Genomic DNA, 14,500 nt, shown 5'->3' on the forward strand with positions numbered 1-14,500 from the left:
ATGTGGTGATAAATCAGAGCACGACAGAGATAACAGATTCGCATAGCTGTCATTGCAAGAACATACAAAGTTCAAATGACTCATCGCGCCTAGTATCACATAAGTAAGTTGTTTTCTAATTAAAAATTCACAACCTGACGTTGTCAGAAGTGCTAGATCTGTAAGTTTGAGATGTCTGCAAAGGAAGATATCTAAAATTTTGTATTTTCTGGATGAACACTACAAGTAGTTTCGGTAAAACTGTTCTCAGTATGCCCTTATCTTTAACAAATGAAAAAAGGTCTTTACTTGATGATACCGTGAAATCGAATTGTTTTCAATGAAGAGGATTTCTTACAGAAATTAATAAACCTTAAATAAAACAAAAAGACAAGTGAGTGTTTTCTTTGGAGTTCAGAAATAATGAGCGAAAAGAGCAGAGCATGATGATGCGAGCAGTACGCACCCTATCCTGTTGCTTGTTGAAAACTTGATGAGTACGAAAAACTTTGCACACATCTTGGAAACATTACGAACGAATCCTGGAAGAATTGTGAACGGCATTAATGCGGATGTGCATGTGTTCTTTGATATATTGGGAAGAATTGCAGAAGTTAGGAAAAATTCTGAGGAAATATGATGACAAATAAGAGAGAAATTTGTGTAGAAGAGACATGACGAGTTACTGGCAATTAGGAACGTTAGGCTAGCAAAAATCAGCACAATGGAAATCCAATTATATATAAAGGATAACTTGATAATAAAATAGAAACTCACAGAAGGAACTAGAACAGCAAGATTAACTCAAAGATAACTGTCTTCTTAAAGTTCCTTTCATAATTACAGAATTGTTCAATTTTTAAAAGCACCGATAGCGGTAAAAACGTTGAAATGAAGATTCTAGAGTACCGAAAAAAACATGCAACGCTTCACTGAATGCGATTCCCACTGATCAGTCTCAACAAAAATGGTATGCTGCAATTGTTACGAGAATCGATCGACGACCACACGAATGCAAACTCATCTGTGTATGAGTCATCGTTCTAGAATGACGATTGTCGCCGAGTCAGTAGCCGTGCGAGCAATTCTTGACTGCTAGCAATCGAATTCCGTCCGGATGAAAGGAACAAAAAAGCCAAATGAGGGAATAAACAATAAGATTTACAAAACTGGTCGAACCGGTGGCCCTCGGCTCGGGACAGCCGGCGTGGTGGTCCGCCCACTATCGATCGCAGGCTCACGTCGCTAAACTGCGCGCTGAATCCTCCAGCCTGTTTCGTAGTATTGGTAGGACTTCCATCCGCATCCATGTGAGTGGCGGCACCGACGAATGTAGTCAGGGCATCGTCAGGACTGTATCAGGACTCATTTTGTGTTTTTCTGCCCACTTCTACCGCCTTTTCTTACAATTCCAGTCGATTTTACTCATTCTTTGCTCTGACCTCGAGTTCTGTGTTATTGCTGTGATATTGATCAGCTGTTTGCTCGTATAGACGCAGCTGTAAGGTGATTTCGATGTCCACATAATTAGCAGCGATCAACACTTTGAGAAGCTACGCAAACATTGCTTCGTCAGCTCAAAAAACGCTCACGATGAATAGATTCTACAGTCGGCTAGGGAACACATAACAACGGATGCAAGAAATTTCCTCACTGATGTTATGCTAACAATTCTTCGCTCTCTTCATGCGCTGCATGATTATTATCTGCAGAATTTGAGAGTTATGTACATACTTACCGCTGCATCATAATTGCTCGTACTGTGTGGTCGCTGGTTGGATAATTTCTGGAATCCAGCAAAACTTTGAAGCTACGGATTCATTGCAAGCCCATTATAACGCTCAAGACGTAGTGTTTCGTGTAAATATGTGTTTTCTTTCTCAAACCTTTTTTCTTAACAAATCAGAACAATGTTCTGGTCCGTTTAGTTGACTTTGACTTATTCATTGTATAAGCTGGAATTTCGCCAAATTGAACCTTTTTTGCACTACTCCCACATCATTGTTTTGCTTGATCATGTTAGGCAGTACGTACCCTATCATAGCGTTCAGGATTTGGTCGAGGGATCTTGGAATTTTTCTGTGCTCTGTAGAAGGAGAATAACCTAATAAACCAAAGTTCATCCTTGCTCTATAAAACATGAGCAGAATTTGAATTTGTTCTTGCTTTATCTCTCCTATTTATGACATAGATGAACAAACCTTTTCGTTTTCTGGCATTAATTCTCAGTGCGAAATTTTCTCACTCATATATCATCCTAGCCGAATTATGTACGCAATACATAGAATAGTGCTGAGGTCTAGATTTTACTGAAAGGACTGGTATCGTTTCAAAACTCCGACGTCCCTGAAGACGCGTTTTGGTTACACTTGTCTCGAATTGTTAGCGGTAGAGGTATGTAAGAACCGAAAAAAAAAACGTTCCATAGTTCTTACTCGTATTATTTCAAAGAAATAAGGTGGAGCATGTCTGCTTTCTAGTTTCTACTTTCTTCATTTGTGTCACATAGAATCAACCATCTGCTGGTAGCGTGAGTAGGAAACTCTTTTATTATTCCCATTGAAACCTTTTTTAGAGGTATACAGACCAGACGCATTCCATCTTGCCTTTGTGCTTCAAAACCGCCTGTATTATTCTGCTCTCAGCGTTTGATGAAATTTATTCCTATACATGACGACATGAACAGAACGTAATTTCTATTTCTTCTATTCTTTCTAGTTCTTCTCCATATCTCATACCTTAAGCGTAACCATTGTAAGTGGAACTGTTATACTCAAGTGGGAAACAGTTATAACGATATGTCAATTGATGATTAATTTTAATGTAGCAGCGGAGAGACTATTGGACATGTTTAATGAAATTCTCTGTACACAACTGAAGTGAAACCTGGTTCCGATCCATCTCGTCCAAGACCAGTTTCTCATTCCATGGTCAAAGTGAGCTTTTCTTGAAAATCTGCACTTAAACCAAGTAATAGAAGTGAATCCAAAATTATTCGAGGATTATATTTCGGCGACAACAATAGCCGCTACATTAAATCCATTCCTGCAATTTAACATTGAAAAAGTCGATTAGGACGTGTCCGAGTGTCCGAGCGTAATCATCAAACCTGTTCACTCGGTACACCTTCTTTTAGAAAATCTATGTGCAGTTTTGCACTTTCTAATTGCCTTTTCTGTGCCTCTGCTTTTCCATTCATTTTCTTTTCAAGTATGCCTATTTATCTACTTATTTATTTCTAAGTTGCATTTTCTACATTTGCTCCTTTGTTTGTTATGTTCTACTGGTTAGAAATTCTCCGGTGATGCACGAAATTTAGTACTGACTGATCGCTGATCCAAAAACTATTCATTGCTGCACCGGTGGAACTAAAATGTATTAGAAAAGTGCAGAGTGTGGGCGCATAGTTCTGTTGATGACATCCTGGTGATCAAAATAGCATTTAAAGATCGTCGGATACTCGATGATTCATATTAAGGGGAAAAATCCCGAATACAACCGTCGTCTTGGAAATTTGAGCACGAATTTTCTCATGTGCTTTTCCCAATGGTTTATTCTGAAAAGTACAAAATGTGTTAACTCTTTTCATCTTGAATTCTTCATGTTATTATCATTTTCTTAGGATTTCTTTCTTATCCATTCCTAAAATCGGAAAAATTGGATGGGCCATGTAGGCTTCTCGTATCTCGATGTCTTGCGATATCTGCGCTTACTTCCAGGCATAAATGCGATGGTCGGAGCCGGTGCTCTGACCCCCTTCGGTTGGCGAAATTACCCCCTTCACTTTTGGGCGGTTGGCGAAAGGACCCGTTTACTTTTGCTGCACCCCATGAGCTAAACCCCTTCGCCTGAGGACGGTCCAGCTACTCCCTATCGCACCTATGCTTCCACGTTCATTTTTGGAAGACTGAGTCACAAAACAGTCACATTTTCGCAGATGAAGGAAGGGAACGGTCCTTACCACAATTATTACTAAAAACTCTACAATGAAAACAGAAAAAAAAACTAGAATGATATGCTAGAATGAACTAGAATGTTTTATTTCTTCTGGCCACAAAAGCACTAAGGTTTCGTTTGACACAAAACGACACGAAGCACGGTGCAGTTGCGTCAGCGGGTGTGCTCGAAGCGGTGGGACGAATATAGCGGTTGGACCTGCATGGGATCGTTGTGAACTTCATTAATCTGTGAGGATCCTCCCTCGATCTCGACCGCATCGCTTCGAGCGCAACCGCTTATGCAACTACACCGTGCTTCATGGTTTTTTGTACCCGACCATGGTAAGCGTCGAATGTGGTCAGTAGATAGAGCTCAAGACGACTATCGCAACGCACAACGCACTTCTTTGTTTACATTCTCTCTTCCGCGTAGCGCTTACCTGGTTGAACACTTTAGTGACCGACCATAATATGGTATTAACATTTCAGGAGGTTTTAGCTTAGGGTTCAAATGTTCTGCCTATAGGTCACATTACCTCAGTGTAGAGATAATAGCTCAGTGGAAACAAATGGTATTGCTATTCTTTAACCAGCCGCGGTGATGAGGTCGCGATATTTTCGGATGTACGCCTCTGTACAATTGCCTGTCGCCGAACAAAACTCTGCGTAGTCCAAAATCGTATCGCTTTCAATTTGGATTCCAACGCGTCGGGACCGATAACAACGATCGCATCCAAACGAAAGTGACTATTCATTTCCGAATCGTCGTGGCAGCCCGATGATGCATAAAAACTATCGCTGTTGTCGTAACAGCATTCTCACCTGATTAACCATGCAATTTTACGAATTCAGATCCTATGTGGAAGTGATGTTATTTCTTTTGAGATATTTGTTTTCGGTGATTGTGTGCAGTCAGTCGATCGAGTAGAAGCTCAGGACTAAGTGTTGTTAGTCCGTCTAACCCTTACATATAGTATTAAGAACATATATATATATATATATATATATATATATATATACTGGTACATTTTGAAACCCTTCTCCACTTCGTGAACATCTACAGATCGTTACCATTATGCATTGTCGGCTGTGACCAGTAAGACCATGACGTGAGAGGCGGGGACCCTGAAGGCCGTTATCCAGAATTAGCGCATTTGCACGGCGGCAGTAATGAGAAGAAGCAAGGTCGGGCTATTTGCGATTTACGTGGAGGTCAATAGGAAGTCGGCTGATTCTGCTCTTTCACCAACACAGAAGCTCCAAAACCAGATAAGCTTCCGGATCAGATCGTCAGGTCCACCGAAGAGAACTGTAAGATCATTGCGCTATGTACTTTTTTGACTGAATAGAACTCCGCTGGGTGTACTTCTTCCCAATTCCTCGACTGGATAGAACTACGATGGAAGTATACCTTGGGATCCTTCGGTATCGATTGGAAACGACCCCACCTTTCAGAATTTCTCACGTTACTTATCCTAAGCTTACTCGAACATATATTAAGATCTGCAAGCTGAGTGCAACTCTGAATTATCTTTAAACGACTGTACCGTGGATAATCGCCTTCTGGACGAAACAATGTAAAAATTGAAAACTTCAAGGAGCGGTATTCCTTTTGCTGATCTTAAGGGTCAAGAACTAAAAAAGCGAAAAGAGCGATGGCTACTTAAGGTCAAAACTACAAAACTTAAAGGCACCACCCCACGAATCTGAGGTGGTGCGGCGCTGCACAAGACTGGCGCGCTCCAATCGAACCTCTTGTACAAAATGGTGCGCCAAAACGAATGAAGCCGTATCTTCCGGGCCGTTTTTTACGGCAATGAGGAAGAAATGGACGGAATCACCCCCCTCTCCGTAGTCTCCCATCCTGTATACGAATGCTCCACCTGAAATCTGCACCACTTCAGATTCCTGGGGTGATGCCTTTAATGAAGCTCAGTGCAGCTGCGTAAGCGGCTGCGCTCGAAGCGATGCGCCATACCGCAGCGGCAAGGATCTAGAGGATACCATTTCGGGCGCCGCTTCGAGTGGAGTTGTCTTCGCATCTGCGTTGTGCTTCATATCGTTTAGACTCTACTACTATACTCGTGCGCCGTACGTGAGTTGGCTGTAGCGGGCGTATATCTAGGTTGTCTCGAACGACTGTAACAATTTTTCTGCACCATAACTGCTTTACTTCAATTTACACAAGCATTAATTTTGGGAATTCCTTGTACTGTAGTCCTGCGGTCTGCTCCGACCGGGCCTCTCCTGAGGTGTACAACGCTGTGCGGTAGCCGTTGTATTGACAAAGAATGGTCGTCTAATCAGCTGTTCTGGATCTGCATTGCATTCAATTCAGAATAACTGTCGAGTCAGCCCTTCTTCCACTCAACGCTGATCTTAATTTTCTCATAGTGCCTTTTGATGTCACATTTCAGTTCTGGATTGTTTTGTCGGAGCGGGGTACGCTTTCCTTGGCTTTGAATACTTGTAATCTTTTCGGCGTTTCATAACTTTTCATAACCTCTTAGAAGTGTTCTTGTTGTTTGGTTAAATTTCGAATGCTGAGAGAAAATGTATTTGGGGCGGGAAAGGGCTCGGTGGCACGCATATTTCTGGACGCTCTATCTCACTTTTTTCTCCGAGTAACTTTAGCTTACGAGTCATAGATCCTCCAAGACCACTGCTTAGGTCTTAGGCCCTCGATTGATTTAGTTATTTACTTCCAGAAATAAGGGCTTCATGATCCCCTCTCCCCGACTATATTTTACCCAAATACTGAAGTCTGACACTCGTGAACATTCCTGTCACTTTTCGATCCCTTGAACAACCATTGATTTCTGGCCATTCAGCTGTGCGGGTGCGGTATCTGAGGAGGCCAGAGTGGGCAAGACTAGCTCTCAAATTCGTATCAATGTTTCCTTTCTTGGCACCAATACAGACGCCGCGGCAACGGTTTGTTACGATTTCCAAATTATTTCTTCAAAGTTTTCCACTACGACAAAGTTATGACTTTGCTAAACATGTTATGGGTTTTATTAGCCCACTCTTGTATGTACAGTCGGATCAAAACAACCTGAAGATTGATTCAGTCGCGTAAGCGGCGCGGTGTAGCTAGCAGTTAGGATCGAGTGGGGACCGTCGCTAGCTCATTGACCCAACTTAGGCTGCCCGCAGAGTTCACAGCCGCGCGGGCGGCACCGCCCGCACGTGTCTGTGCTTGATGCGTTCACAGCAGTGCGCTCAATAACCATCAAGCGCAAGCCCGTGCGGGCAGCCTTATAGTCGGGTTAAAACGACATGATGCACGGACAGTTGCGGAAGCGGCTGGGTTCGAAGAGGTGCGGTGGAGGCATCGGTTGTAATCGAAATGGAACCATGGCGAACTGCAGAAATGGGTAGCGGTAGCGAGGATCCTTACACGATCCCAACCGCATACGCACCACCGCGCCGCTTGCGCAACTGTGTGTGGTTCATGTCGTTTTGACCCAACTATATACCACGTGTACCTTTCAATACTAGTAGTCTAGTACCTCAGTGTGCTTTATTACCAAAGCACTACTCTGCCTGTGGATCATCTCTAGGATATTTTCAACTTGGAAGGTGTGTTTCTTGAAAGTGCACTCATTATCTTGGTTGTGGCAGCGTTCATATCTTCTTAGTTTTCTATCACATGGTTATTTTTATCTGTTTCATACGTAAAGAAAGAACTATTAATGGATAGATAGAAGTTGCAGCTGCTGGTAAAGTGGAAGCTTTTTGGTTTAACATATCCTTTTTGAAGCCATTTTTTCTATACCTGATACATGATAGTTGGCCTTTTTTATTTCCATATTAAAACCTAAGAAAAAAACGACCTCGGAAACTGCGTTTGTCCATACGAGGTGCGTGAAAGCACTCCACTCGCGCATGCGCTGGTCCACGAGCGAGCGGTCGAAAATCAATGTTTCCTCCTCAGCCTGTTTAAGTAGAACAAATGAATAGGCGGCTGTGGAGACTGGAGCGTGTACCAAGTTGGTGCGTTCTCGGGTAACCCGTAGAAACGAAAAGGTTTTCGGCGCCGTTTTTCAAGACGATTAAGGGGAAAGGGGCCACGCTCTTACTTGAAATCTACAATCCGAGCTCTATACTTGTTCATGGAGAGACTTCAACATTTTCAGCTTCGTGATATGCTGCCTTTTAATGCAAGTGACATAAACTGGCGCTCACAGTCGGGTCCGTTCACAGTCGGTTAGGGGAGGACTAGCCAGCTTCAGCAGCTGCATCAGCTATTTCTGCTCCGCGTTTGCTTCAATGCAATTTAAATCAATTAGTAGAACCAGTCACTTGGGCATCACTTCTGAACAACGCACCTCAGATCCATCCCCTTTTGCATCATTTTTTCCGTTGTCGTATTCTTCAGGTAGACGCAGAATTAGAAGCGAACAACAACACTAATGTTTTGCGCCAGCATAGACGGCTTGCAAAGTTTGCGAATGGTTTTTTCACGTTCTTACGCATAAAATTGTGATGAATGAAAGGGCTTTATGCAATTTGTGCAGGACACAATATCCCTCAGTTACTGGAACATCAGTGAAATGGTCGTACTTCCATAATCTAAAGCACGTAGTGCAATGGCGGTCCGTTGTGCAGTGCAATTTAATATGATAAAGTGCAATGCATGCTGATTAAAGTAACGGCGTAATCAGGTGTTTGATTTCAGGCGTAGTCTAAGGCTCCTTTCGGAGAATTTCGTCGAAGTTCAGTTCTATAATGGGATTCCTGATCGAAAAGAACGGCTGATTGTTACACCCACTCAACGTCCTGTTTCAAGTACATTTTTGCGCTTTTTTGGTTTTCCTTGTTGGGTTGCTCTATTCTTGGTTTTTCTCTTAGGGAGCAAAGGAGTTATAAGTACTTCTCGACCCACTAGCCGAAATAAGTCCAAGTCACCACACTATGTCTCGCAGGTGAGTTTTTTTAGACCTACTTTGAGGAAGTATTTCGTTCTCACTAAATCAAACCATGTTCAAGCCTACGTCGGCCCGTTCTGCAAAATCCTCGCCAATTCCTCCCGCACTGCCTGACACACCGCCAGTGCCATCGAGACATCGTAACAAGGGACTCGAAACTTCCTCTGCGATGATGGTATTTTGCAATGATCACTGTCTTACGCCAATTTTTCGATCCGTGGAATCTCTTCTAGGAGCTGTTTGGTGGTGGTGGAGGTTCGGCATTTGGAGCTGGTTCCGTTTTCGACCCAATATCAAGGCCTAAAGATTCCGGAAGCTTCCACAGAAAGAATATCCTCGAAAAGGAATTACATCAGCTCTCTGAGTGGGAAGCTGTCAAATATCCTCCTGTGAAGGCTCCTTTCTTCTCAGAAATTGAAGATCATACCATGGTGAGTTATGAACGTTTCTGCAATAGTACAAGTCGTTTGGTTCCGGTCATTTCGTTTCCGTCGTAGATCCTTCGCTACTTTTGGGGACCTTATATCCTTCATAAATCCTGTTGTAATAGGCCTACGATCGTGCGAGGAAACGCGGAAATTGGCGTTCTACCAGCAGCCAATTTGACCAAGTCGCTCAACCGGGCCCGGAATGGTTTGAGGACTCTAACAATCCTAATATGGGTGTGTTCAATTGTCTGACTAGATTTCCTCTATTAGGTCCACTCGTTTTAACTTGCAGAACAACAAGTAGAGCCTGCCGCTACCACAGACATCAGTTGTGTTCGAACAGAAACGCCTAATTTGGGCGATGATTGGAAGGAAGCCAAGGAGGATGTGCTAGAAACTCCAACACTTTCAGAAGAAGAAAAGCAAAGGATGTTGGCAAGCGAACCTGGACCTGATTTGGGAGATGATGAGGTTAATTGCTTGAGTGAGAGTTCCGAGAATTTGGCCTTTTTTGAAAAATTAACCTTGCGCACACTACTGGCTACTACTTTCTAGAATTGTTCGTGAAATGAAGTAGTAGAAGTTCATATTTGGATGGTACGTTTGCTGTTATTATCTGCTTTGTGCTAAACCAGAAGGACATTCCCAAATCTACATTGAGACAAGTAATTGTATTAGTGTTCATTGGCTTATAATAATTTCAGATTTTTGCGCATTATGATTATATCTGGAATTGTACAATCACAGGAAATCATCTCCAGTTTGCCGTTAAACCCTCTGCAGTGGCGCAGGCGGCGGTGGAGCATAGCGGTTCCGATCGACGAGGGACCCTTGCTACCACCACTCATCGTTCCAGTTTGCTATGGCTCCACCTCGGTTCCAACCGCTATCTCCACCGCGTCGCTTTGAGTGCAGCCGCTTCCGCGATTTCACCCAGCTTCATGTCGTTTTAACTCGGCTATACTAACTCTTGACGAGGACAACACCAATTTTATTGCGCCGTTCCTTTGAATGCTTCTGAAAGCAAGCACATTTTCAGAACGACTGTGTTCTCAGTTATTAATGTATATTGACGGTGATGTCCGTTGTGGTGGTTTGACTAAGATATTGTTTTTGCTCATTACCTGGAAGGCGTCCTTGAGAGCGCAGACGTTAGGTCTAATCGCCTCTGGTTTCCAAAGACTGCAGGTGCAGCATAGTTTTGTGCTGACTAATGTTCTGCTTTACTTCATCCAGTACTAGTAGTGTACAAGAAAGTAGTAAATAGTTTTAGAAGAATAAACAATAAAATACCACACATAATACCTGATCTAATATCTGTATATTATTTGACATTTCTTTTTCGTATTACTTATATTAGATCACATATATGTGATCTAATATAAGTAATACGAAAAAGAAATGTCAAATTGCACACTTTCAAGATTCGAGATATTGGTTCAACTCTTTCTTCTTTTAGAAGTGTTAGTAGTAAATAAATGAATATTCACTCAATTGCATTTCTAAGTAAGCGTATTGTTAGAGAGCGTTTCGTGTAACTACTGCCTTTGCTTCACATGACGCTCTGTACACTCTTGGAGCGGTGAGTGTGCATCGCACGTTGGATGCATCATCATGATGAATTGAATTCATTTCACATTTGCTAACAGAACTACATACATTGAAGATTATCATTATTGGAAATGATACGGAGATACATCGATAAAAGTTCGCCGCAAACGTTGTGAGTAATTGACAACTGCGTGTCTTTGCTTGTGAAAAAACCATTTTCGGGGAGAAATGTAATTTCGAGTAACTCGTAGGAGGTATACGTCGACTAAACGAGTTTCTACGACTTTGAAATTGTTTGCACAACGCTTGACTTTTGGTTTCGATGTATAGCGTCAAATCTTCGATTTATAGCATTAAATCACCACTCGGTGTTGAATTCGTTTAAATATACCCTGCCACTGTTTGCACTCATCGATATGCTCGAAAAACCATAACTTGCTGGATATCTTGTTAGTTATTTGAATTTTAGATTATAAAACTCACTGGAAAGTGGTTTTGGTTCTTTTGATCCCAAAAATGCATTGCAGGGAGAACGATGTTATTGAGTTTTGTTTGCACGAGACCGTATAAGTGGCTCGAGGGTTCGAGTAGTGACTCATATGTGTATTTAGAATGTTTAGGAGGTAAACGCACTTGATGATTCTGAATCCGTAAAAAGGCGCAGCGATGTGGATGCGGAAGCAGACGACGGGGGTGCAGCCGCCGCAAGGGACGTAGAGGAGGAGGCCTCCGCAGAAGGCGCGAGCGGTGCTGGTGGCATGTCGCTGATCATTCGAGGAGCGCAAGTCGTCAACGATGATTCCGTGTTCTCCGCTGACGTCTTTATTCAAGACGGAGTGATCAGGTATTTATCATTACATAGCTGTTTTGTGAAGTGCATTATCCAACGTTATTTTGATAATGTCTTAGATTCCCGAAATTTTGTTACAACTCTTCATTATTTTTCTTTTCTCCAACTGTGTTGGTAACGAATTGATTAGAACGTGCGCCTCGGATTTATAACTCCTTGCCATTGCCTTTGGAAAAGCTAGATGTGAGTCATGGCCGTAAGTCTTTCGCAATCAGGGAATCTTATTTCTCGTAGCCCGTCCCACTCCGTTAACTGCCCGTAGGGACTTGCCATTCGTGAATGGCAAGTCTTTTTGTTCTATTACTTGTTTTTATTCTTTTGAAAACTTTGTTATACCTTTTCTGTCATCTTTACTAATCATTTGTGTAGAAACTGTCGGGTTGCGGAATCGATTCCTTTCTTGGGCTCTTGAGCGCCGCATTATTTGTCCACCTGCCCCGTGAGGGTCATCTCGCTCTTGTACTAGATATTGCGGATGCTAATTTCTCATTTCCGAAGTTTGGTCGACCTTGGCTTCCAGCCAATGCGTCCTTTTTCGTATTCATGGGTCGCAATCGATGATGTGACGCTGGTAGTCGAGGTTATTAGGGATGCTGGGACTGGATCTTAATGCTCGGGTGGCAGATGGCCGTTGTGCTTAAGCGTCTGAAACATGAGGTGACAAATCATCTATGATCTCAGGCTAGAAATGTTATGCAATGGAAGCGAAACAGTTGTTCTAAGAAACGTTTTTATATTTTGCTTTCATTTTCAAAAGTTGTTAGATGTCACAATTTCTAGTTGGATTTCTCTGTTGCTGACCTGTTTTCGTTGTTGAGTGCTACAGTCGCATTGCGATTTTTTGCTATTTGGAATATGAACTAGGCCTTCTCACGTGATTTTTCAAATGTCGGTTTGCTTTTAAATGTACCAACTATTCCATTAAAAACTAATAACTCTGATAAAAACTTCGTACTGCTTCCTTCGTAATTACTAGGAGCACTGCATCCGTTATCAACAAAATTAATAACTAGATGTAGTTCATAGTACTGGGTCATCAATACTTGCAGCCTTACGGAGGATTAATGAATATCTGATAAAATCTTCTCTAAAGTGAAGATTTGGTAGAACATACGAGTTGTCGAACGTTGAAGTTTAGGCTTCTTTTCTTAAAATTTATTTTTCTGATTTTTGAATCTACTTGTCTTCAGGAAGTTAATGCCGAAGATTTAAGCTTCATTTTTAAATTTACCGTGAGTAGACACTAGAAGTTCTGTCATTCGTCAGCCGAGTGGTAATGCATGAATTCCCATGATTTGATGGATTGGATTGTCTAGTTGCTGTTTTTTTTTATCGCGAAACAACTTGATTGGCTTGCATGCAACACAGTTCTGAAATAGTTTTGTTAAGTCTAATACTTATATATTGTGTCTCTTGCTTGCGGTTGAATGGAAGTAGAGTCCACTATATTTCACTTTTCTTGTGCGTGAAAATGTTCGATGGTCCACCTACTCACTATATGTGATGCCGCAGCGGTGCTATTTCGAAAACCCATAACTTTTAGGAAAGAGGAGCACTATGTGTAGCGCAGCGAAATTGGTACATTAATTTTATGGCAACTTCGGCACTTTGTGCTTGACCACTTTTTTCCTTGTGTGGTCTTTTTAATGAAGAATTAAGATTCAGAGTATTTGACTCACTGAATATTGGGTAAATTGGTTTTGTTTGTATATATCGTACCCTATGAATTTTCCATCATTAACTTTTCCTTTGCATTTCCGCTGATTTCCTCGTTTTATTTGATTCTATTGCATCAACATATTTCACCTCCTAACCTGTGAGTTCTTACAACAAAATTATATAGGACTAGTTTCTGCCGTTTCGTTTACACGTGAAAAGGGCTGATTGACTACTCCAGATCACCCAGTGTTTCAGTTGTATATCATTGAAATGACGTCCATTTATCCGCACCAGTGGGAAGAAGTTTCTTTTTTTTTTATTTTTTTCAATGCGATAGAAAGGTGACTTTGAGTAATTGTGTGGCCATTTTTGCAACTAATTCATTATCATGATATTATGGGTTTGGTATTCCGTCCCTATTCCTGATCCTTAACATCAAGTGAGATGTAAGCAACAGAACTAGCTGCCGTTTGTATTCGTGTTTTTCCATATTTTGTTGATATTTGCTACAGAGGAGTAACCTTAACTTTGAAATGAAGTTTATTCACTGAAACAAGTTCCATTCTTTTCACTCACTTATTCTGAACAGACACTACATGCAGCATCCTTGCTTTTGCTGCTAGTTTTTTTTTTCGAGAAAAAAACTTCTTATTGGTATACTGTATACAACGAAAAGACGCGAGAAAACGCTTCCTCAACGTTTCTATTCTATTTCTTATAACTTTCAATAAATGTTTGTTTTGGATACAATTAGCTAGTTAATTCGACATTCATCAGTACTACTTGTAGAAATGTTGGTCCAGGATTGGATGTTCCTCCAGACGCAGAAATCATCGATGCTGGAGGCAAAATGTTACTACCAGCGGGCATCGACGTCCACACTCACCTAACCTCCCCCGATTCAGCGGATGACCTGGCGACCGGCTGCAAAGCTGCAGTTGCGGGAGGCACGGCAACAGTACGTACGCTTAAAATACTTCAGTACGTTGTGGTTCATCGATGATAACATGATCTAATAATGTTCATGCTGCAGGTTATCGACGTTGTGTCTCCCAGGAGTGGAGAATCCCTTACTTCATCCTTCTTCAGAGTTAAGGAGGGGCTTTCTTCGTCTTTGTGCAATATTGGACTTTCAGTAAGTTTTTTTTTTCGAGTTATCATTTG

The 14,500-nt window shown here is 41.8% G+C and overlaps 1 protein-coding gene across 2 annotated transcripts in view; it reads left to right on the forward strand.

Moving 5' to 3' along the window:
- Positions 1 to 2,630: 2,630 nt before the first annotated feature.
- RB195_001066 (uncharacterized protein) overlaps positions 2,631 to 14,500 on the forward strand; it is a gene marked incomplete at both ends in the record, with an annotated part of 35,600 nt that continues 23,730 nt past the window's right edge. The window contains 12 exons of one of the 2 annotated variants that reach the window (XM_064197669.1): positions 2,631 to 2,668; positions 6,256 to 6,359; positions 6,749 to 6,851; positions 8,599 to 8,708; positions 8,772 to 8,845; positions 8,910 to 9,023; positions 9,082 to 9,279; positions 9,399 to 9,510; positions 9,569 to 9,747; positions 11,448 to 11,671; positions 14,126 to 14,294; positions 14,370 to 14,471. In XM_064197669.1, the coding sequence (XP_064053550.1) occupies positions 2,631 to 2,668; positions 6,256 to 6,359; positions 6,749 to 6,851; positions 8,599 to 8,708; positions 8,772 to 8,845; positions 8,910 to 9,023; positions 9,082 to 9,279; positions 9,399 to 9,510; positions 9,569 to 9,747; positions 11,448 to 11,671; positions 14,126 to 14,294; positions 14,370 to 14,471 (1,527 nt within the window). Of the gene's footprint in view, positions 2,669 to 6,255; positions 6,360 to 6,748; positions 6,852 to 8,598; positions 8,709 to 8,771; positions 8,846 to 8,909; positions 9,024 to 9,081; positions 9,280 to 9,398; positions 9,511 to 9,568; positions 9,748 to 11,447; positions 11,672 to 14,125; positions 14,295 to 14,369; positions 14,472 to 14,500 lie in introns of those variants that run through there. The other variant, XM_064197671.1, reaches the window with a different exon arrangement.

This window comes from Necator americanus, chromosome IV, assembly GCF_031761385.1.
Source record: "Necator americanus strain Aroian chromosome IV, whole genome shotgun sequence".
Classification (NCBI taxonomy): Eukaryota; Metazoa; Nematoda; class Chromadorea; order Rhabditida; family Ancylostomatidae; genus Necator; species Necator americanus.